The sequence below is a fragment of the Macrotis lagotis genome, chromosome 1 (assembly GCF_037893015.1).
Source record: "Macrotis lagotis isolate mMagLag1 chromosome 1, bilby.v1.9.chrom.fasta, whole genome shotgun sequence".
Classification (NCBI taxonomy): Eukaryota; Metazoa; Chordata; class Mammalia; order Peramelemorphia; family Peramelidae; genus Macrotis; species Macrotis lagotis.
The window spans coordinates 478810370-478833907 of record NC_133658.1 but is presented as its reverse complement, the minus strand read 5'-3'; the positions used below and the strand labels follow the sequence as shown (position 1 = coordinate 478833907).

The 23538-nt window shown below is 35.0% G+C and overlaps 2 protein-coding genes across 10 annotated transcripts in view; one reads left to right on the top strand and one right to left on the bottom strand.

The window, feature by feature from the left end:
• LOC141506690 (cohesin subunit SA-2-like) overlaps positions 1-8306 on the top strand; it is a 116169-nt gene extending 107863 nt beyond the window's left edge. For 4 of the 7 annotated variants that reach the window (XM_074213681.1, XM_074213680.1, XM_074213682.1 and 1 more), the window contains one exon: positions 738-8306. In XM_074213681.1, the coding sequence (XP_074069782.1) occupies positions 738-749 (12 nt within the window). In that variant the 3' untranslated portion in view covers positions 750-8306. The remainder of the gene's footprint in view (positions 1-737) is intronic. The other 3 variants (XM_074213677.1, XM_074213679.1, XM_074213678.1) reach the window with 1 other exon arrangement.
• PPP2R3B (protein phosphatase 2 regulatory subunit B''beta) overlaps positions 1179-23538 on the bottom strand; it is a 129980-nt gene continuing 107620 nt past the window's right edge. The window contains exons 13-14 of one of the 3 annotated variants that reach the window (XM_074213685.1): positions 22427-22485; positions 4641-4724 (exon numbers count right to left, since the gene is read on the bottom strand). In XM_074213685.1, coding sequence (XP_074069786.1) covers positions 22461-22485 — 25 coding nt within the window. In that variant the 3' untranslated portion in view covers positions 4641-4724; positions 22427-22460. Of the gene's footprint in view, positions 4725-22426; positions 22486-23538 lie in introns of all 3 variants that reach the window. The other 2 variants (XM_074213686.1, XM_074213684.1) reach the window with 2 other exon arrangements.

Below are 23538 nucleotides of genomic sequence, written 5' to 3'. Positions count from 1 at the left end.
GAAAAATTCAGATGAGTAGTACCCAGAGGACAGTAAAGATGCACTTGGTAGAAATGAGGAGGCTGCTATAGAACAGTGTATATTTAAGAAAGACCATGAGTTAGTTACACTGCTAAGAGTCAGAGATAACCTGTCAGTAACTGATCTGCTTTTCTGGTAGTCCTCAAAAGCATCTGAAGAAAGCACCCTCCACCGCCATGCTCCAGTAAAAATATAGGAGGATACTGACAGAGATGAGCAGTTTTGGAAGGATTTGCATTCTCAGAAGGAATATCTACACCATTGATATCAAAGACCTGTTTGAGTTTTTGATATATATGCTGACAAGTTCTGTCATCAACATTCAAGAGAGTGGCTTCTGCATAGTATAAATAGTGCAAGTTATTCATATTTTACATAGTAGGTTTCTTAAGGTAGATTTTTTTCTTTAAGCTTCCTTATTTCTAATGTGATCAGATAACTACAGGGTTTCTCTGAAGTTAAAATAATCTTATAAATTCATATTCAAAAAATACTTTGGAGTGTTACACTTCATTAAGTTCAAAGTTTAGTATAACATTTTAGTATAACATTAGTCCATTCTGGATTTAATATGCATATTGGAACCTCTCAATGTACTCACAAACAGTGATCTTCTGATCTTGTGGCATGGACCACAATAAAATGAGGCTTATTTTCATTTTGTATCCTTTCTATTTTATTGTGTATTTTATCATAATCTTATCACTTTTTTATAGGGAAACTTATGAAAAAGCTGAAAAAGTGGTGAAGATCAAAACCTGCTCTTTTTGGGGGAGGCAACAAAAACATTTTGATTTTTTTCAGTTTTCATGTGGACAAGTGGAAACAGCAACTTGATGAAGTGGAACTGTCACTGGATCCTGGACCATTGTGCTTTTTGGACTTTTGAAGTCTCAGGTCCAAAGAAAAGTAAATTCCCTCAGACTTTACTCCAGGGTGGCCTTTCACCTACCTTGGCTTATTTTATGTACAGGCATACCATGCCTAAAGTTTATTTTTTCAGTGAAAACATGACATCTTGACAGAACAGTACCATGGGTGATAAATGGAACAGTATTACTGTTTTTATAGTATTTATAAAAAATACAAAGATATTGGTTATATTAAGAATGTTATTCAAAAAAATCACATTTATCAAATAGAGTCCCCTTTTTTAACAATAAGGTATTGGTTATTATTATTATTAAATTTCAATTTAATAGGTGGAATTCAGAAATGACAACCTAAAGGAAAGATTCTTTATTATTCCCTTTGTTCTCTTTTTCATTCTCTAAATGAATAAACAGTAGATTAACTATTTTTGAAGGAAAACAAAACCAGAAATTTGCCTTCTTAGAACTGGGTATGGGAAAACTGAAAGGTATTTTCAATCCAACCAGTATTTATTTAGTACCTTTGTACAAACATAAACCAGACAAAAATGAAAGCATTGCTGCACTTGAGTTTATATAGCATGCACACAAAAAAGAATGAAACATTTTAGGTGAGAGAGAGCTCTGACCCATGCCTAAAATTTCAGCTGGATTTCTTCAAGTATCAGGGCTATTTTTATTTTATTTTTTTTTTACACATTTTACTTGTGAACTCTAAGTTCAGTTTATTTTTTCTCTTTATTTGATGGAAAAGGCAAAACTATGAATATCTTTGCTTTGTTTTTATAAACAAACCAGCTTTTATGGGTGATGGTAGACATGTTTTTGTGTTTTACAAACATCATAAAATATTTATCAAGTGCCTATTATACACTAGGTGCTTCTAATAGACAAGTGGAAAAAAAATTAAACATTTAAGCTACCTTAACTTGATTTTTTAAGAATATGCCTAGTGAACTATGTATGTCATTCAAGGACCAATCTAGCTAAGTGTTCCTAATTAAGATGTAATCCCCACTTGAATCATTTCAGTCACAGTAACTTGGAAAAATCCTTAAGAGTTGCCATCTACATTATGAGAAAGGGAGTATATATATAAAATGATAAAGTTCTGGAAGTAAGTTTAGGAAACTATGGAGGCCAAAATATTATCCTATGGAAAGGGTAAAATGCTCCTTAAAGGTACCCCCATCACATTGGAAGTACTGAAATATTAATGACTGCTTGTAATATTAAGGGTTGCTAAGCATTCCAGATCCTGAACTCCATTTCAAATTCTTATGACTCAGAAGTTGTGAGAAAGCTGCTTATACAAAAATGAAAGTTTTTATATATTTTTTAGTGTGACAATGGTTTGCATTGTAGAATCTATATCACTTTAGTTTATTGTGCCAAAGTATTGTGTTCCTTATTCCCAACCCCATCCCCCATCAAAAAAGTGTGTGTGTGTATGTGTGTGTAATATTTAAAGCAACAAGACAGCTGCTGGATTAGTGACCATATGACTCATTGCCTTAACTATAGGGAGAATAAATTTAGAAGATACAGAGGGGGAGAATAAATTTAGAAGATATAGTTATTTGACATTTCTGATCAAAGAAATTATTTCCTTGTCCTTATTGGATGCACAGGCAAGAATTATTCATTCTTTTATTTATAAGAACATAATCTTGATCATGATCTGGATGAATTTCATCAGTTGTCATGTGGCAGAGTTACTTTTCTTGTGAATTTATGGTAACCTTAAGGTTCCTGCTAACAGTAAAGTAATCCATAATGCTATGTTCCAAAATGAAGTTTACCCTTGGTAGATGCTACTCTAAAAAGAATAAGTAAAAAGTATTATCTGAAGTTTCAGTGTGTGTTAATGTGGGGAAGTATACCATTGGTTTTTTTCTCAAGTTTCAAGAATCCTATGAAATTCCTTAAGGAAAATAAAATGGCCTTATTAGTAGTAGGCCTATGTGGTATTTGAAATAAAAAAGTAAGCCAGCAAAAAGGGTGACATAGAGCTATCCTCAGACTGGTCTTCTGAGTGCATGGTTGCGAAAGAATAATGGCAAGAATTTCAAGTTGAACCACATTCAGGGAAATGTGATTTTTTTTTCTGAGGTGTTAGGGGCAAGAGAATATGTGATGAAAGCTTGATAGAAGTTTAGAACATTGTCAGCTCATGGTTGGAAGGGCTGTATTTCTGTTGCTTTAATGTGCATTTACTACTTGGCTATCTTTATCTGCCAACTCTTTTTTGCTCCTAAAGTCAGTACAAGTCAGAGGTTAGTGGCAGAGTATATGCTTTCCTTATATAATTGGTTTGGTTTGTTATATTTAAGGTCATCATAAATGGAGCTAATTAGAATCAGTAATCATCTTGCAGTTTAACATCTGAAGTTTTCCACAGGAAATTTAGATGGAGGATTCTGGTTTTGGTGCCAAGTTGTTTTCCCAAAAAATTGTTATCAAGCTCCACCCAGTGTTAATATTTCCATGTAAAGCTTTATGAGATGTGTCCAGAAACAGGAAAATACTTTGCTGCATGTAGGCATACCTGTGATAATACAACAAATGGATACATGAATGAAAATCTTTAAATGCTTTATTTGAAAATACAAACATGATTTTTAAACATTTTTAAACTGATCTACACAGCAAACAAAAATAACTTTACATCTTTTTGTACATTTTACATGAAAACTTTCAAATAAACTTGCTGAAGACGTTCTATACCCAAATTCTTTGCTTACTGTTATGTACATTTCAAGGCACTACAACCTATGATTTATGAAACTGAAACAAAAATCTCATCCCTTACACACTCTTGCCCCAGGGAGGCAAGTGAGGTGGCAGAATTTTAAGCTGCTGTGACACTTTTGTTTATATCTTTATGGAATGTGTCAATAACTAACCTTTCAAAGAGGAAGAAATAGAAGCCTTAAATGCCCACAACATATTAGTGCACATCACAGATCAAATAACATTAATATGTTTGTTTTTTGAAAGTCAAGGGGAAAAAAATCTCTACACAGTAAAAATATCCAGCCAGAATATCAAGAATAATTGCTAACCAACTTCAGAAATTAAGAATTACTTTTATGATATACATCAATAAGGTAAACTTGATTTATGGAACTGCATAAACAGGGAAAAAAAGTTTTTAAAAACTTAAAAATTTTTCCTGTGTGTACCAAAATGCTTAGTTTTCAAATAAAAGTATGTCAATGACAGCTTTTAAAAAATAAAACTACCACCATACTTTTTCTATTTACTAGGTGTATAAATATCATTAACAGGTTATTTATTTTTCCCTCTTTTAGAAGCAAAAGCACTAGGAGTCTCTTACTCCTAGGTCATGGGTAATTTTTCTTAACTTTTGAACTCCAGGGTGTCAGTGTACTATATATTAACTGGAAAGAATGGCGCATACTCATCTTGTAAGATAGCAGAGGCTTTAGAGAACACAAAATTGTTTCAATTAAGGAAATATGCACCATCTACAAATAAATATCTATTTTACAAGCTTGAATAATGGATAAATACAAAATTATCATTCCATAAAAATGCACTTCATTTTCTTTAAAAGGTATTTTAAATATATTTTGTACCACAAAAAACTACTACTGTCTGGAAAGAAGCCACTGATCATTTCTGTTGTAGCAGACCTGCTGCAGTCTTTCTATGTTGAGTCATAATCATAATATCTCCACATCATCTTCATACTCATCCAAATCTACATCACCCAGAGGCGAAGGTATTTCAAAATAGGGTCTTTTATCCAATTGAAATTTTAATGCATTGGCCTTCTGATCTATAGGACTCAGTTCTGCTTCATAACTGAAAGGAAAAAAGATTGTGGTGAAGATAAACATTCAAAACAAAACACCTACCTCATTCCTGATAATAATTTTATACATTTAAAGTTAGATTAGTTTTTTTTAATTAAAAAAACTTTAAAACAGCAGCTAGGTGGTACAGTAAATAGACACGTCAAGAAAACCCAAGTTTAAATGTGACCTCATAATTATTAGCTGTGACCCTGGGCAAATCACTTAACCTCTCTGTGCCTTGGTTTTCCTCACCTATAAAATGGGGATAAATACAGCACCTACCTCACAGGGTTGTGAGAATTAAGGTATTTGTAAAGCATTTTTGTAAATGTTAAAATGCTATTTACATAGCTTTTAAGTTGAATACTTAGGCCAAATTTAGATTTAAAAAGAATTTAAGCAACATAATTCTACTTTATGATATCCATTTGTTGTCCAAAATTTAAATCTGCAATATGAATTCAATAATTACAATTTTAACAAGTTTAAATTTGGTAGATGATATGGATCCTATAAGTAGTTATGTAAGTGTCTACCAGTGCTAGCCACTATGCTAGGCACTGGGGATACAAAGGTAATGAATAAAACAATCCTTACCTCTCTAGGAGCTTCCATTCTAATGGGGGAGTCAAGCACATATAAGCAAACATGGAGTCCCTAAAGTCTTAGTGTGTTTTAAACTATTAAAATTCAAGCTATTAAAAGCTTAAAACCACACCAAGACTTTTGGAACATCCTGTCTATAGGGTGTTCAATATGAGGTAGTCTGTGGGAGGGCTTTAGTAGTTTGTGGAGAAGAAAAAGGCTTTCTTTAATATTAGGTGATGTTGAACTGCATCTTGAATGAAGAGATTCTGTGAAGTAGAAATGCAGAGTGGGCATTCCTGGCTTGGGTAGGAGCTAGTGTAAAGATATGGAAATAGTAGGTAGAAAGTCCTATGTCCAGAGAAAAGACTAGTTTGGCCAAATCCCACATTAGAGAAGCCAGGTTCTAAGTGGCTTTCAAAGCTAGACAAAAGCATTTATTTATATTCTTAGAGGCAACAGAGAGCCAAAAGAGATTGAATACAGGATTTACATGATCAGATGTGTGCTAAGGGAAGGTCATGGTAATTGTGTGGAAAACTGACTGGAGTAAGTGCCAGATGTGTGTGGAGGCAAGACCAATCAGGAGGCTACTGAGATAAGAAGCTGATGAGGGCTTCAACTAAGTGGGCAAGTTGGATAAATGATACTGTGGAGGTGAAAATGGCAAAATAGAATAACTGATTAGATTATTTAGGGGTTGGGATAATAAGGAACTGAGCATAATGCTGAGCTCACAAACCTGGAGATGGGAATGGATGAAATGGGCACGTTTTTGTTGCTCTAAATTTTACAAATGTCAAGAAAGTTAACATTTCCATATATAAAGGGTTGCATATAAACTCATGACTTATGTACAGCAGCTTGTCTTTTTTTTTAAAGTAATAAATTCAACAGTTTCAAAGTTGTTAGTTATCTGTGTCTCCCTCTGAATTTATTTTTTTTCCCTGTGTAAGAAATAGGATGCTTGGAAGAGGGATGGGTTTGGGGGTAATGATAATGAGCTACGTTCTGGACATGCAGAATTTGACATGTCTCAGATACATTCAGTCCAAAATATCCAACAGGCAATTGGTGAAGCAGGACTTGGTGCTCAGGGAGAGATGGAAGTTGTTTATATTTATCTGTGAGTCATGCATAGAGTTAAACCCAATGAAGGTGATACGGTATAGAGAAGAGGTCTGAGAGAGAGAGGCCTGGGGAAGCATCTTTCTTTTAGGGGATGTGGTATAGTGATGAAAATAGTAAAGTTGGAAAAATAAGAACCAAGAGAATGGTTTGGAAACCCTGGAAGAGTTTACACCACAGAAATGATAACTGTGAGTCAGTGGTGTCATAGAGATATCAAAGATAACTCAAGAGACAGCAAAGATCACTAAATTTTGAAGTCCCGTTTCTCTTAACTGTAATCTTGAAAGTCCTTCACCTTTCACATCCTCATTTATGATGAGAGGAGTGGGACTAGACATGACATGATAGAAGAATACATAGAAATAATAAAGTTTAGAGAAGGAATAGATTTCATTCAGAACTTGCAGCATTTGAAGCATAGGATGGAATTCCAAGTGCTAATGGGAAGTCATGACTATGTCATATGATAGAAGAATTAGAACTGTTCTGGTGGGGGGCAGCTAGGTGGCTCAGTGGTTAAAGCACTGGCCCTGGAGTCAGGAGGACCTAAGTTCAAATACAGTCTCAATACTGAATAATTACCTAAGCTGTGTGACCTTGGGCAAGTCACTTAACCCCACCCACCACCTTGCAAAAATTAAAATCTAAAATGAAAAGAATGTTAAAAGCAAATAATATTTGTAAAAAAAAATGTTCTGCTGGGGCCATAGAAAACAGAACTGGGAGTGATGAGGGAAGTTTCAGAGGGGCAAATTTAGGTTTATTAAAAGGTATAAAACTTCTTAATAGAGCTATCCAAAAGAGGAATATAGCCATCATTAGAAGATAGAGGGTTCCCATTTCTTTAGCAGTCCTAGGTTCTTTCATATATTGGGCAAGTCACATAGCCTCCCCCCCCACCCACCTCTGTAAAACAGGAGGATTAGTTAAGGTAACTTCTAACTTTTCAACTCTTAAGTAAACCTTATGATCGATCTCCTCTCCAGATATAAGTTATATGGTTACTTATCAGTGATGAAAAAGGGGATTCTCTATGTTGAACTAGATGACCTTTTAATTTCCTATCAACTCTGATTCTGGGGTAGGAGGAAGCAGAAAAAAGAAAAGAGTGTCTGGAAGAGAAGCCGACTAGAATATGGAAACGGCAGGGAGAAGAGGTGAGGTCCACAGTGTGAAATGCTATTAAAGGAAGACCATAAAAATAAATAATTAGTCAGAAAAATGAATAAATAAGAAAGACAGTACACAAAGTAGAAAAAAAGCACTGGTAGGTAAAATGTGACAGAAGGACAAAAAAGATTTGGATACTGGTGAATGATGGAGTGATGCAGTGAATGAACTTTTTTTCCTAAAATTTTAGGAAAAGAAAGAAGGGATTTCAGAATTTAATAAAGACTTGAGCATATTTATTGGCAAATGTAGAAGGATGTAGAGCATGGCTGTCCAGGTTTACTAAATGAAGCTGAGCTATCACAGAGCTCTCACTAAAATGGCAAGTGAAAATACATTGTCTATTTCAATAAGAATATTTAAAAGTAAGGTTGGATAGCCCTGATCTAGAGAATAACAGCAATGAAAACAAGGATCAGAGGAATTGAGAGAATAGGATTAGGACAGAAATGAATCTTTGGCAAAGAAGGGAAAGCTCCAGGGAGACAAAAGAATGGAGACGGGTTCTGAGATATGTAGGGAATAGAGCCCATCACACCACATTTAAATGACAAAAGTACTTAGTAAAAATATAGTTTCCCAATAGTTTTTTTTTTTCCTAAGAGGGATGATTTCTGTAAACTTTTGTGCTGAATTGTTTTAAGGTGGTACATAGCCTTTAAGGTGGTTCATAGAGCCTATTTCAGGAGATATATATATATATATATATATATATATATATATATATATATAGTAATTAAATGGCTTATCACATATCTGTCCAGATATTAACCATTAACCTTAAAGACATTGACAATTCTTGAAAACCCCAACTATATTTAATTTTTGGGTTTTTTCCATAATTGGACAGTGATGAAAAAAATTATGTCCATGGCAAAAAAATTTTTCTTACTCCATAAAATGCTAGGACCCATTAGTCCAAGAAAAGAAATTAAATATTTTCTTCTTGTGATTATCCCTCCTGTTATATATACTTCTGCCTTTATAGTAAAATGTTAAGTATTTCCATTTACTCCTGTGTTTTAGTAGCTTGAGTCATATAAATAATAAATTATTCAATTGACAGGAGTATATAAATATTGTTCCTTCAAAAACTGAGTGATCAGTTGAGATGAACCTAGCAGACATGACCTAGATGCCCTGGTCACCCCAGTTTCAAGGGTCCTTGGCAGAACAGGCTCTACTTTTAGGCCAAATGGAGATTTAGGGCTACCAAAAAGTCAACCAGATCCACCTGACAAAGAAGCTACTGAGTTTCTAAAACTTATACATTCCTATATCGGACTCAGATGAATTTATTTATTAATTTCTTTTTCTCTTACTCCTTTCTCTTTTTTAAAATCTGGAAGCTGCTTTCCATCTTTATTCTATGAAGCAGCAGGGCTGCAAGTGTATACAACAATGGACCTAGTCAGGATATCTATTAGCTGTGTGACCCTGGGCAAATCATTTAATCTGTTTTCCTCAGTTTCTTTATCTGCAAAATGGAAGTAATCAGAGCACCAACCTTCCAGAGGATCAAATGAAAGAGTTAAATGTGTCATATAAATGCTACCAATTGTTTTACATCTAGATGTTTAATTTCTCCTTCAAACTTTCTTCCATACTGTTCCCTATTCACAAATATATTTCTCCTTATTGACTTTCCAGGCATGATTCAACACAAAGTGGAAGAGGAAGGGAATAATCATTTCTCAAACACTTATTATGTGTCCAGTCCTGGGCGAAGCTCTTTATAACTGTCTCATTGGGTCCTCCAACAACTCTGGGAAGGAGGAGCCACTATTCCCATGCTAAAAGTGAGAGAATTGAGGCAGAAGTAGTTGACAGTCACAGGTCTTCATGGCTCCTACCTACTGGACCTTCTAGATGCCCCTCTACTATGCAGTATCTCTGAATGCATACTTTCCCTAAAAATAGTGATACCATCCTGTCCTCCAAAAATGCTATACACAACAATACAAAAATCCTGAACATATTTCACTTGTCTTTTAGTGATAGCCATGTTTTTCATTGTTTCTTTAAGAAGTTTATTTGATTGCTGAGTAAAATTATAAAGGTTCTAGAATCTAATTAATCTTTTTTAGTTTTTTAACCATTCCTATCTTTATCAATTTATCTGTGAAACTTATCAGGATTAGATTCAGTTTTGCTGTAACTTGATGTGACTATTTTCTATTTTAGCTTTTTTGTTAACATAGTTTCCTTTATTAAGCTTTAGATGTACATGAGGGAAAGAGCACACTGATTCAAATACAGGTTCTATGAGATCTCTTCAATCTAAATTTATTGAAAATAACTACTGATAGTATATAGAATACAAAGAATAGAATATAGTAGTACATAGTACATAGAATATCAAATAGTACACAGAATATCAAAAATATTTTCCATTAAAATTGTTTTTTAATCTCTCATTACATTCCTTTTCTGCACTTAGTTGTCATTGTCTTTCTAAGAGTATGATTATAGGCTGAAATTGATTTTTTTGCAAACCAACTTCAGGGAACAAGGTGTTATGTATAATGTACACAGAATATATATGAGATGGCATGGCAGAGAGTTTAACTTCTACTTCTGATATATAAGGGAATGGTCTGGGCAAGTAGCTTAAGCTTTCAGTGCCTCAGGCATCTCTTAAGTTTCAGAGAAAATCTACTGGAAAGTTTCCTCAACAGGAGCTCCCCAAACTAGTAAGACCAGAGATCCTTTTAAAAAACAAAACGATGGAACTTTGCTGGGCATTAGAGATAGATAAAAGACCAAAGTGAATAAAACAATATTCATGTGTCAAAGGAATGCCATGCCTAATGGACCAACAGAGACCCCTCCTGGTCATTACAAGGCCACATTCTTTTTAAAGTCTTCATTTATAAATCAGAAGTATTTATTTTGCAAATCCCATCCTGATGAAGGCAGGCAGAAGCAGTTTTCAGTAGTACAGAACCAAAGAGCTCAGGAAGAGTGTTCTCAAGACAAACATAAAATTTTGGCCAAAGGGATCTGGCTGTGTTAAAATTTTGGCCAAAGGGATCTGGCTGTGTCTTGGAGTCTAAAAATAAAATGTTGATTATTAGCCAATTCTTCCCAAAGGTTTTTTAATTTACAGCAGTGAAAATGCAGGGTTAAAAAAAGATGCTTTTTAAAAACCTATAGGTAGTGCCTGGGCAGGTGTTTCAGCTAATTAAAACACTTTAAAAGCCATAACCTGTAACTGATCCTTTTCATCTTTGCTGTCATTAAAGAATTAGGAAAAACTATTAATGGAAACATGTGCTGAACTCTGTGAAAATGGCAAAAGGATGATTTACAGTAACACTACACACTGTTTTCAAGTTCAAAGAAAATTTCCATCTCATGATAGAGGATTGAAGTAAGGATATAATAAAAGTATGTCAATAAGTTTCTCTTAATATGTTCCAAGAGAAGTTTCCAAATTAAAAATATTCAGTTACAAAACAAAGGTAGGATTTAAAAAAAAATGATTATAAAGCTTTTTGAAGGGAGGTTTCATTTCTATGTATTCCTAGTGCCAACCACTGCACTTGACAAGCCAGGTGAGTAAAATACTCATTGATGAAATCTACACAACTCAAGTTGAACACAAGTAAGGATGACAGCATGCACAGTTTGGACAACTGAGGTGAAGGGCACCTACCAAAGGGCTTCCACTTTGTTTCCTCCTGCTCTCTTCTTTACCCTTTACACAATCTGGCTTCTACATCATTTCACAGAAACTGCTCTCTCCAAATCTCTTGGTTGACAATTTCATTGACTTTTCCTTGATCCTCATTCCCCTCAATCCTTTGCAACCTTTGACACTGCTGACTGTCCTCTTTCCCACCATACTTTCTCCTGATACCCCTCCAATATTATCTGATCAAACTGTCTCCTCTACTACAGTTCTCTTCATGGGTGTCCCACGGGATTTAGTCTTCGGTCCTCTTCTCTTTCCTGCTCTATATTTAGTGAGCTCTCATGGATTTAATGACCATCTCTTATGGTTATTAATCTTAAATCTACTCATGCTGCCTGGTCTCTTTAAAGATCTTGGATGCTGCTTGTCAGCTGCCTTTCAGGGAGATACCTAGACAATGAATTCATCATCTTTCACTCTAAACCACAACTGCTTGTCCCCTTCTGTAGCACTGCTGAAGCCCTTGGGGCTCACAGCCTGGATCCCTCTCCTTCACACCCCCACCCATCAATTCCACTTTGGCAGCATGTCTGCATATACCCCCTCTTTGGCTCAGATCCTCATCACCTTAACTTGCTGGGGATCTGCCTACTTCACTTTCTAGACACTAATCCAACTTTCATTCAGCTACCAAAGTGATTGCCTAAAGAGCAAGTCTTAGCATGTTCTATTTTCTCACCAAACCTCCCACCACCCAGACTGTTTGATACCAAAGACGCCTCCTGCCTTCTTGCTCTGTGCCCTCTCTGGTCTCCATGTACAATACACTCCCATCTCTTGGCTCTGGACATCTCAGGCCCCACACCTAGAAGGCTCTCCCCTCCACATCTCTGGTTGTTGGCTTCCTAACTAAGTCTTCCTTCTGTAGGAAGCCTCGCCCAACCCCACAAAGTACAATGTCCCTCTACCTGTCTGCTTGCTTCCTTGGACATTAGACTATCAACTCCATGAGGGCAGTTCTTTCTCCTTAATTTTGTGCCTGACTTATGGTAAGTGTAATGCATATTTATTCCCAGACTGACTCAGACTGGCAAAGTCATTAAAGAGCTCTACATTTGACATTTCACATCAATTCAGTTCTAAATTGACCCTAATCTTTCTCATGAGAGGTAAACAGGTACAGGAATAATGTCTAACTCCACTGGACCACAGACCACCAAACCTAAAGACCAGGATTGCTGACAGCGCCAGCACCATGCAAAGCCAGACAGCAACCATCACTGTGAAAGGGCTGGCCCTTGCCCCCAACTGACGCACACAGACCCCTGAGGTAGGGCCAGGAGGCAGTCTGGGCCCCAGCATCTCTCCAGACACTAACAGAAATGCCCAGAGTCTTTCAAAGAGCTATGTTTTTAATTCTGTTTGAATACAGTTCTGTTCTAACCCATGTCCAGTGGATATCCTGGGAAACAGTTACTGGAGAATGCAGCCTGACACCAGCTCCTGCAGGTACCTCAGCCACTTCTATGAAATATCCTTAAGAGAAAGTTCACAAAACCTTTGGTGCTAACAAATAGTTTAACAGCAAATTCCAACAAATATTTTTATCATGGACATGACATCAAAGAAGAGGCAATGTCTACCAATAACTGCTGCTGCAGGACCTTAAGGATCTGTACCTGAAGCAGCTTTCCAGCTGTGTTGTTCCCAAGGAGCTTGAGGGTAGGGCTTTACTTTTCTTTAACCCCAACACTTGGCATAGTGCTTTGTATACAGAAATGCTTAATAAATGCTACATTCATTCACTTATGTTGATTTTTTTTTGCAAACCATTTGGAAATTGCAGGCATCTTTACTTTCTCAAATGATTTCATACTGTTTTTTAAAGGTTAAAATTGGCTTCTTTTGGGGTCATAATTCCATGGCAAGTGACTTTTTAGTTCACTTAAAAAACCTATTATGCCCAAATAAATATAAACATATTCAAATAAAGTCATTTTATCTTCATATAGATGAGATTACCAAAATGAGAAATTAGATTTTTCAAGTTTTGCTCTCGTAAGATTTCCAAAAAATTATACTATTATACGATTATTGTGACATAGGTATTCCCCTGGTAAAGCTGCAATAGAGATAAGCAACCGGGTATCTTACTTCCTTCGAGATAAAAATCAATAATTATTCCCTTTGGGGAACTGTAATAAAATGATGTCAAGTCTCTGTTCAAATACTTTTGCAACATTTATTTTCAATCTCTTAAGAAAAGATAATGGATCCTGTAAGAAATCTTTGGGGGGGGGGGCAGCTAGGTGGCAACAGTGGATAGAGCACTGGTCCTGGAGTCAGGAGTACCTGAGTTCAAATCCACCTCAGACACTTGCTAATTACCTAGCTGTGTGGCCTTGGGCAAGCCACTTAATCCCATTTGCCTTGCAAAAACCTAAAAAAAAAAAGTACAAGAGTTCTAGAAAAGGTTATAAGCTAAACAAATAAGGAAATCAGGGAGACTGAAAAGAAGAGAGAAATTCTTTGAATGAAAAGTCATTTGGAGGGATAAATTATAATCTCATTGACAATATACTTTTGGTAACAAATTTTTTTTCCTCTTCTGTAAAAATACTGACAAAGAAAGTTAAAGCTCTTCTGGTAGGAAGGATTAAAAAGTCTATTCTTTCCTTTGATTAGTTCAAATTGCTAAAAAGGTTTAGGTAGAAAGTGACTCAGCAGAGTAGTCCAACAGCTTTATTATTGGGGAGAGAAGGAGGGGAAGGAGAGAAGGCAACCTAAAGCTGGGAACAAACCACCAAAATGAATTTTTCTCCATTAGATTACTTACTTCTTATCTTATGTGTGTTTTTCTGGACAGAAACTTTTCAGTTTTGAGCAAAGTTAGCTATTTTATAATTGCCTCACTGTCTAGATGTTTGAGAATATATCTCCTAGAAAGGTATTGTACTGTAAGAAAGGGAAAGGGGGAGGTAGAATGGGATGTTATTGCACATAAAAGGCAAGAACAAGCTTTTGCAGTGATAGAATGAGGGGAGATGTGAGTAAGCCTTCCTCTCTGAATTGGCTCAAAGAGGGAATCACACACACTCAACTGAATACAGAAATCTCTTAAGAGATTTCTTCAGAAAAATAGGAAGGGAAATGGATGGGGGTGGGGATAAAAGGGAGGGCAGACTTTGAGAGGAAACAAAACACTTTTAGGGAGAGATAGGGTAAAAAAATGAAGGAATAAGATGGAAGGAGATATAGTAATAGCTAACTGGGGAAAATTTTGAAACAGGTTTCTCTGATCAAGACCTCATTTCTCAAATGTAGAGAACTGAATCAAATTTATTAAAAATAAGTCATTCCCAAATGATCAAAAGATATGAACAATTTTCAGATGAGGTTATCAGTGCATATTAAAAAAATGTTCTTATTCACTACTGATTGGAAAACTGCAAATTAGAACAATTCTGAAGTAATACCTTATATCTACTGATTTGGCTGATAGGACAAAAAGGGGAAATGACAAATGTTGGGGAAGGAACAAAAGGGGAAACTGAGACCATTAATACACTGTTGAAGGAGTAGTGAAATGATTCAGCAATTTTGTAGAGCAATTTGGAGCTATGCCCAAAGGGTTATAAAACCATCCCCTATCCTTTGACCTAGCAATAGGTCTGTATTCCAGAAGAAATGAAAAACAAGAAGGAAAAGGACCTATATGTATAAAGGTATTTATAGTATCACCTTTCTGGTGGCAAGGAATTGGAGATTCTGGGGATGCCCATCAGTTAGGGAATGGCTAAACAAACTGGTATGTGATTATGATGAAATACTATCTGCTATAAGAAATGATGAGCACCTAAAAAAAAAAAATTTAAAAAAAATGATGAGCACAATTCCAGAAGGCAGCTATGTGTTGCAGCAGATAGAACATTGGTCCTGGAGTCAGAAAGACCTGTGTTCAAATCCAGCCTCAGACAGTTGCTACCTACCTGGAAAGACTTAGCTTTTCTCAGCAGTAATGCGAAATAACTCTGAAACATACTTTTTTTAACTTTATTTTTCTTGAGGCTTCTTTTTTTTGTGGGGGGAGTTGTCTTATGTTTTCTTTCATAAGATGACTATTATGGAAATGTTTTGCATGATTAGACATTTTTAACCTATATCAAATTACTTGCTTTCTCAATGCTGGGTGGTGGGATAGAAAAAAGAGAATTTGGAACTCACGAGTTTTAAAAATGAACGTTAAAAAACATTTTACATTTACAAATAATAATTAAGAAAGAATATATCTTACACACAGCTGTAAAGTACAGGATCTGTTTCACACTTATAATATTTTTAGTAATGAAGCTGTATTTCCACTAAAATGTATACTGAAATAATTTGAAAGCATTAGTCCAATTCTAATTTCTACCATACTACTTTCCAGTTTTCCCTATAGATTTTATCAAATAAGGAGTTCTTTTCTTTCTGATTTCTCCTGTTTTTTCTGTTCCATTGATTTATTAAAAAAACAACAACAAAAAACCAACTACCAGAGATTTTTGCTGCTTTGTAATAGTTTGTGGTGTGGAAGTGCTATTATCCCTTCATCCTTAATTTATTAATTCCCCTGAGATTCCAAAGCTTTTGTTTTTCCAAATTAAATTTGCTATTTTAGCAAGCTCCTTGGTAATTTGGTTGGTGTAGCATTTAAAACATAAGTTAATTTTGGTAATTTTTATTTTATTGGCACAGCCTTGTTATGAACATAAAATATTTCTCCAGTTTTAGGTAGTTTTTTCCCTTTATGATTTAACCAATGTTTATGTGCCTTGGGAGTTTGAAACCCAAGATACCATATACATTTGTAGTTATTTGGAATAGGATCTCCTATTAGTACTTTTTATGTTTTGTTATATAGAAATGGTGTTGAGTTTTGAAGATTTATTTTGTAGCCTGCAAAATGTCTCAATTAGTGGTATCTTTGTCGATTCCCTAAGGTCATCCAAGCAAAACAGATTATCAGCAGGCGGGGATAGTTTTATTTCCTCTTTACGTTTTTTAAGTGTTTCTCCTGTCTTCTTGTTCTTGCTAGCATTTCCAACTATATCAAATAATAGTAGAAAAAAGTGGGCATCCCTCCTTCATGCCTTTATTTTTTTTGCAAAAGCTTTACTGTATCCCTGTTGTATACAATAATTGCTTTTGGTTTTAGATGATTTTTATATTGTAAAAGAGTTCCTTCTAAGCTTGTTTCATTTAGTCTAAAAAATAAGTGTTACACTTTGTCATGGTAACTTTTTTCATCTGCTGGGTGTTTATGTGTTTGAATATTTTAATTTTTAATGAGATTATATAGATTGCTTTCCTAATGTTGAACCATCCTCACATCTCTGGTATAAATCCCACTTGGTCATAATGAATGATTCCTGGATAAGTTGTGTAATTTGTTTCAACTGGATTTTGTTTAAAATTCTTGGGGCAGTTAGATGGTACAATGGATAGAACACCAGTCCTGGAGTCAGGAGGGCCTGAGTTCAAATCCAGCCTCAGACACTTAACAATTACTAGCTATGTGACCTTTGGCAAGTCACTTAACTCCCTACTGCCTTGCAAAAAGTCAAAGAAAGAAAAATATTTTTTTAAAATTACTGAAACATGTTCCTAAGTGGTACTGGTCTGTAGTTTTCTTTTTTAATGTTTTATCTTTCTCTGGTTTAAATATTAGAACTAAATTTATCTCATAAAAGGATTCTGGTAGGATGCTTTCTCAATTTTTGAGAATTTGTAATGTTTGAGTACTAACTTTAAAAATTTGATTGCATTCTCTGGTGAACTTACTAGAATGAGTAGTTTTTTCTTTGGTAGTTCCTTTACAGCAAGATATACTTCCTTTTCTGAGATCAGGTTATTTAAGATTTCTAAATGGTCTTAGTCCTCTATTTCTTGGTGTTCTCAGTTTTGTGAGCATATAACTTGTATATATTCTGATTATTTTCACTAATTTGCTATTTTTCTGATTTTCTGCTCTTTTTAAAATTAGATTAACTCTTAACTAGTCTTTTCAAAGAACCAACTTATAGGCTTAAAAGTTTTATAGATTTTTTTTGTTTCCAATTTATTTGTTTCCCCTCTCATTTTAAATATCCCTCCTTTTTGTGCTTATTTCAGGTTTGCTGACTTTCTAATTTTTTAAATGTATATTCACCTTATTAATCTTTTTTCTATTTTTTTAACATATGTTTACTGTAATGCTATGATTTGTTTCCCTCCCAGGATTGCTTCAGTTGCTTTTAAAGATATGTTCATTGCTGTCATTTTCTTTTACAAAGTTATTAAATATATCTATGATTTATTCTTTGATCCAATCAATACTTGGGATTTCATTGTTAAGTCTCCAGTTAGATCTGTATTTTTTTTTGTTTATGATCCTAGAATAATCACTATTTATATTTCATTATGGTCTACAAAGGATTTATTAACTATTTCTACCATTTTATTTTTATAAAAATTCCATGTAGGGGCAGCTAGGTGGGGCAGTGGATAGAGCATGGGCCCTGCCTGCAGCCAGGAGAACCTGAGTTCAAATCCGAACTTAATAATTGCCTAGCTGTGTGACCTTGGGCAAGTCACTTAACCTCATTGCCTTAAATAAAATTTTTTAAAAAAATATTAAAAAGTTCCATGTATATTTCTTTTTTGTTTGCTATCCTGTTTAGAGAATTCCATAAATCTTATAACTCTAGTTTTTCCAGTAATGTTTTTCAATTTCATATTTTCCCATTTATTTTTCTGTAAGACAAACTGAGAGAGGGATATTGAAGCCTTCTGTCACTTGTTTTTTTACTGCTGTAGTCTTCTTATACCTTAGATGTTTTCTGTATTGTTTGGATGCTGAAGAATTTAGAGTGAGGTGGCATAGTAGATAGATTGCTGGAGTCAAGAGGACCCAAGTCTGACCTCAGATACTTTACTTGCTCTGTGACCCTGGGCAAATCACTTTACCCTGTTTGCCTCAGTTTCCTCGTCTGTAAAACAAGCTGGAGAATGAAATGGTAAACCACTCTTGTATCTTTGCCAAGAAAACTCCAAATGGGGCCATGATGAAATTTAAAGCTGATACTGGTTGTTATTTATGGTTCCTTTAGCCTTTTAAATTTTTTGAATGTTTCGATTTTGTTGGATAGCATGAATAAAACTCATGCTTTTTTTGCTTCACAGATATATAGTTAATTTTTTTTCTATCCCTATGTTTTTTCTTCATCTTTGTTTTTAAAACGTTTTTATATAAGCTATAGATTGTAGGGCTTTGTTATCTCATACAATCTGTCACTCTTTTTTCATTTTACTGAACTGTCTGATTTATTCCCATTTAAAGATACAAGTTAGGTTTACATTTTCCTCCGTTTCTAAGATTTTTTTTCAAGGTATGATTTTCCCCTTCTGCTGTATGTTCCTAAAGTTAATTTACCTTAATATTTTTAAGGGCTCTCTTCCCTGTAACCTTGATCCCCTTTGGAGTTTTGCTTGTTAGCTCCTTTTTCTTTCTTGCTTTATATGTAATTTTTACTCCCTTTTACCCCCTTCTCAGACAAGTAGATTCCCCTTTTCTTTCCTCCCCTTCTACTAGCTCTGGTTCATTACTTTTTTTCTTAATTATTCATCCTGCCTATTTTAGATCCTCCTTTTCTGATCATCATTCCTATAATTATCTTGTCTCTCCTTTTTTCCATTTTTTTTCATGCAATTAAAGCTTCCAATGTATCATTCTAGGCTTTCCCTTCTAAGCTGTTTTTGACACTGTATGGTAGTGATTGCCCCTTTCCCTTTATGTCTCAAACCCAGAGTATGCTAGTTCCTGAAGATGACAGAGCAAACTCTGCCCCATAAAAGAGCCCCTCCCTCAACCACTGATTATGCAGCTTGCCATTGATGTGTATTTGCCTCAAAATCTCCTTCTTGGATCCATGCTATCCTACTCCCCCAGATGCAAACTGCTCCCATGAATTCTAACTCTCTGCCACACTGAAGTAGGACAAGTAGATTTTTCAAGCACCAAAGCCTCCAGGCCACACCTGGTGCTAGGTTCCAATCTCCCTTTACAATACTATGCTTCTTTATCCTTATTATTTATCAGTGGAAACCCCTCCCACCATCAAAGCTAGGCCTCCTACCTGTCCCTCCTTACTCCCCACTTATTCCCCTGTAGAGTCCTCAGGTTCTGACACCATAAAGCTTTGTTTTCACTACATACCCTTGATTTGATTTAGGCATGTCATCCATTATTCCCTAGTCCTCTGTCTCCTCCCCACATACCTGCCCAAGATATGATGTATTCCCACCAAAAAAAAAAAAATTGATTCACCTGTATGTAGGGGTGTTCCCAGGTATTGTCCATTAATGCTCCAGGCTTTGCCCTTGTATCTTTGTAAATTTATTAAGAAGTCTTTAACTGGCTGCTAATTGTTCTTGGCTGCCACATTTATTCACTCCTTCATTTCTATTGTTTGTGATGTTTGGAAAGTAAATAAAAGAATGTTTCAAGTGTCTCTTAATTATTGAATATCTTTTTTTCAATTATGGTTAAGCTCAGATTTGAAGGGGATATCATGCCAGAGTTCCATTTCTCTCCCTCAATATTCTATGTATTCCTGTATTTTCTACTGGATGCAGAATAGTCTTGTATCATTTTAATTTCCTTTCCTTGGTCTTTGAAGATTTTTCTCCTGGTCACTTGAAGAACTTACTGTTTCTAAACTGAATTGTTGGATTTAACCACAATATGTCTTGAATTTTGGAGATTTTATTTATTTATTATTTATTTTATTTCTGGAGTTGAGCTGTGAGTTCTTTCAAGTAATTTTATTTTCTGTGTTTAGGAAGTTCTGGCAATTATTCCTCCAGTATTTCCTGTATTACATGTTAAAGATTTTTTTTGTCCTGTCATATTCTTCTTGGAGATCTAAGTTCCTTAGTTTGTCTCTACACATCCTGTCTTCAAGATTAGTATGTTCTGCTTTTAGCCTAAGCCTATTTTCTTTTTAATGTTATTGGTTTTTTCCTTCTCTTCTTCTAGGCTGTCCTTTAGTAGTGGAAACTTGCATTTCCAATCTATTCTCTTTTTTGTTCCTTTGGGTAGGATTTGCCACCACAGATTCCAAGTTTTTTTCTTAAGCCAATTTTTTTACTATGCAGGCCATAAATTCTACTCTGGCCTGGAGCTGGGGACTTCATGCATGGCTTTAGAAAGGAAAGGGGATGGGGGGGGGGGGGTGGAACGCTGGTGTGGTGGCAGTTGTTATAAGCCTGTTTTGGATCTTTGAGTCTGCTAGTACAGTCTCACTGCCACTGATGAGGGAAATAAGGGAGGGGTGCTGAGAGCACTTAGAAGGTCACTGAGTGTGAGTTCAAAGGTTTTTATGTTATTTTAAAAATATATATTCTTTTGGTTTCTGAGTGTCCTAGACCATGGAGACAGCCAAAGTTGCTTTATCTTTGGAGCATAATTTCTGTTTTGGAGAGCTTTGAGAAGTCAAGGGGGATTAGAAAAAATGTCTAGTTTTTTACCTTGTTGCTCATGTGATTGAGGAATCTCTTCCCAATCATTTCAACTGCCAAATCTAATGGTCTCTTCTCAGTTTACATCCTTTTTAACTTATAATATGTTCTAAATATTTTTCCTACTTTTCACTCAAAAATTTCAACCCTGATTTAGGTCCTGATCCCTTTTTTTGCTTGCTTATGTTATATATTAGCTTAACTGCTGACTGCCCCCCTAAGCCTTTCCTTACTCTAATCCACCCTCCAAAGTGATTTCTCTAAAGTACAGGTCTTACTCCCCGACCCCCAATTCAATGAACTCCAGTATTTACTTTTCATCTCCAAGATCAAATATAAATTCTGCTTGACATTTAAAGCTCCTCACAAACTGGCCTTCCTTGCTTTACAGTCATCTTATACACTATTCTTCTCAATGCATTCCATAATCATAGCTTCAAAAAGATGTTGAAATGTGAGTCTTACTCCTACTTAAACTATCTCAAATGGTTTCTTTAAAAAAAAAAAGGAAATATATGTTCTTTGGTTAGAAGGTGATTATGACTCAAAATTTGCCCTTCTCCCCCAATAAAATGACTCTTAATGCTAAGTATATTGTTAGGAATAAATCGTGGCTCCTCCACTTTCTTGAAATCTCTTTCCCATAAAAAGACCTATTAAGGATGAGACTCTCCTTCCTAGGACATCATGAAAATAAAATAAACATAAATATACACAAATACCAAAAGCCAGTAAATAGTTATTACTTAATGTCAATGAACTTCATTGTGATTTTAAATTTGGGTTATATTTTATTGCTCTTAAGGATGTATAGGATTTCCCTGCGGTTAGGCTGAAGGCTCAACACTGCTTTATAACAAAATAATAGATCTGTGGAATAGGATAGCCACAGATCAATTCTGTTATCTTCCCATACTGCCTTAAATCTATCAGAAGTTTTGATATAAAGTAGCTATTATATAGACAGGGAACCAAATGGGTATTTCTCAAACATGGCAGAATTATTCATAGTAGATAATTTGTTATATAAACATCAGCAATGTTGTACTAAAGTACAAACTAATGGACTAATGCTTTTCTTCTAGTCTTTGGTAATATAAGCAGAGATTTGAACCTGTACTTATTCTCCATTTACAGACTCCAATAAACTTGAAATTTTAATTATTAAGCTTATATTGGCTTGACACTTGGAAGATCCTTGAATAGAATCTCATTAACAATGTTGATAGCTTCATTAGGACATGACAAAGATACATATGTTATCAATCTGAAATACTATCACATTGAAATACTACTACACTAAACAAACCCATTATTGTAGTTTATTTTTTGGAAAATTAAACTACTTTAAATAGGAAAGCTTCTAAAATTTTTTCTGGTTTGAAATCAGAGATAAAATTACACAGTAAAGAAATATTAAAATAGCTGAACCTGAAGACTCCATAGAAAAGCTATCTATGTAAAGAAGACATGGTTAGGATTATTTCTTGTAGATTCCACAAAGTGGAAAGTTAGTGATCCAGAGATAATGTTTTAATATTGGACATTCAAAGTTATTACTTCTGGATTCAGGATAATACACTATTTCAGATAACATGCAGACCTAAGTCAGTAAATTTTTTCTTTGCCAGCAAACATACCCTTACCTGAGTAATTCCTTACTCTAGACCTTTGTGCAGGCTAGTAGTCAGAGAAGTCAGAATCCCTATAATGGTTACAGAAGGAATGTCAGTGTTTTGCTACTTAAGTGCATTACTCTTAAGATAATTCAAAACTTTTTTTTAATAATGTAGATTTGTCCTTAATTTTTAAAAATGGAAGTGACTGTTTCTCTCTCTCTCTCTCTCTCTCTCTCTCTCTCTCTCTCTCTGTGTGTGTGTGTGTATGTGTGTGTGTGTGTGTATATATATATACATATACACACACACACACACATACACACCTACCTACCTAATCTAGCTATCTAGATTGTAAAGACTGGACTCCTAATTATTAAAATTCCTAAATACCAGGAAGTAGAGGGAGATTTTGGACTATACTAGTAACCTATTCCCTACATAGAGTGGGCTTGGGTATTTTGTTTCCCCTGCTCTTCTTGGGATAAACCAGCATGTTCCTTTAATAAGTGTTGCTTTTGTTTGGCACAGTGATAGAAAAAGATCAATGTACTATTTTTTTCACTTTTTCTAAAAAATAATATGAATCTGTCTATGGCAGAGTTGGGGGGGGGGGGGGAGAGAGAGAGACTGACTGGAAAAGACTCAGTCTGCTCACACAAAGGAATAACTGTTCCAAAGAAATGTAGCAAATATCAGAGGTGACACAGACTGAGAAGAGCTATGCATATGGCTGTCCCCATTTTCAGTAAAGGGTCAACATTTGGTATAGAAGGAAATATAAAATCTTCAAACATAATTTCCAGATAATATTAAATGAACAAACTACTTAAGTCTATAACAATTGTAGAAATCTAATATATTTTCAATTCAAACTGGAAGATTTAATAAAATCACTAATGACTTGACTCCAATAGGCAAAATCTAAAACTTGATGTTTTAGATGCTGAAATTGTTCAGCTTTTTCTTTACACTTTCTTAAACACCAGTACTTCAGAAACACTATATGTTTATCAAATACAAAAGTACTGATTACACAGAGGAGTGGTTTTGGGTGACAGCTGGAAAAAAATTTACCACAGAACTTCCCTGGAGTACAGATGGTTGGACTGCCTTAAGCAACATTCAACAAAAGTAGTGGT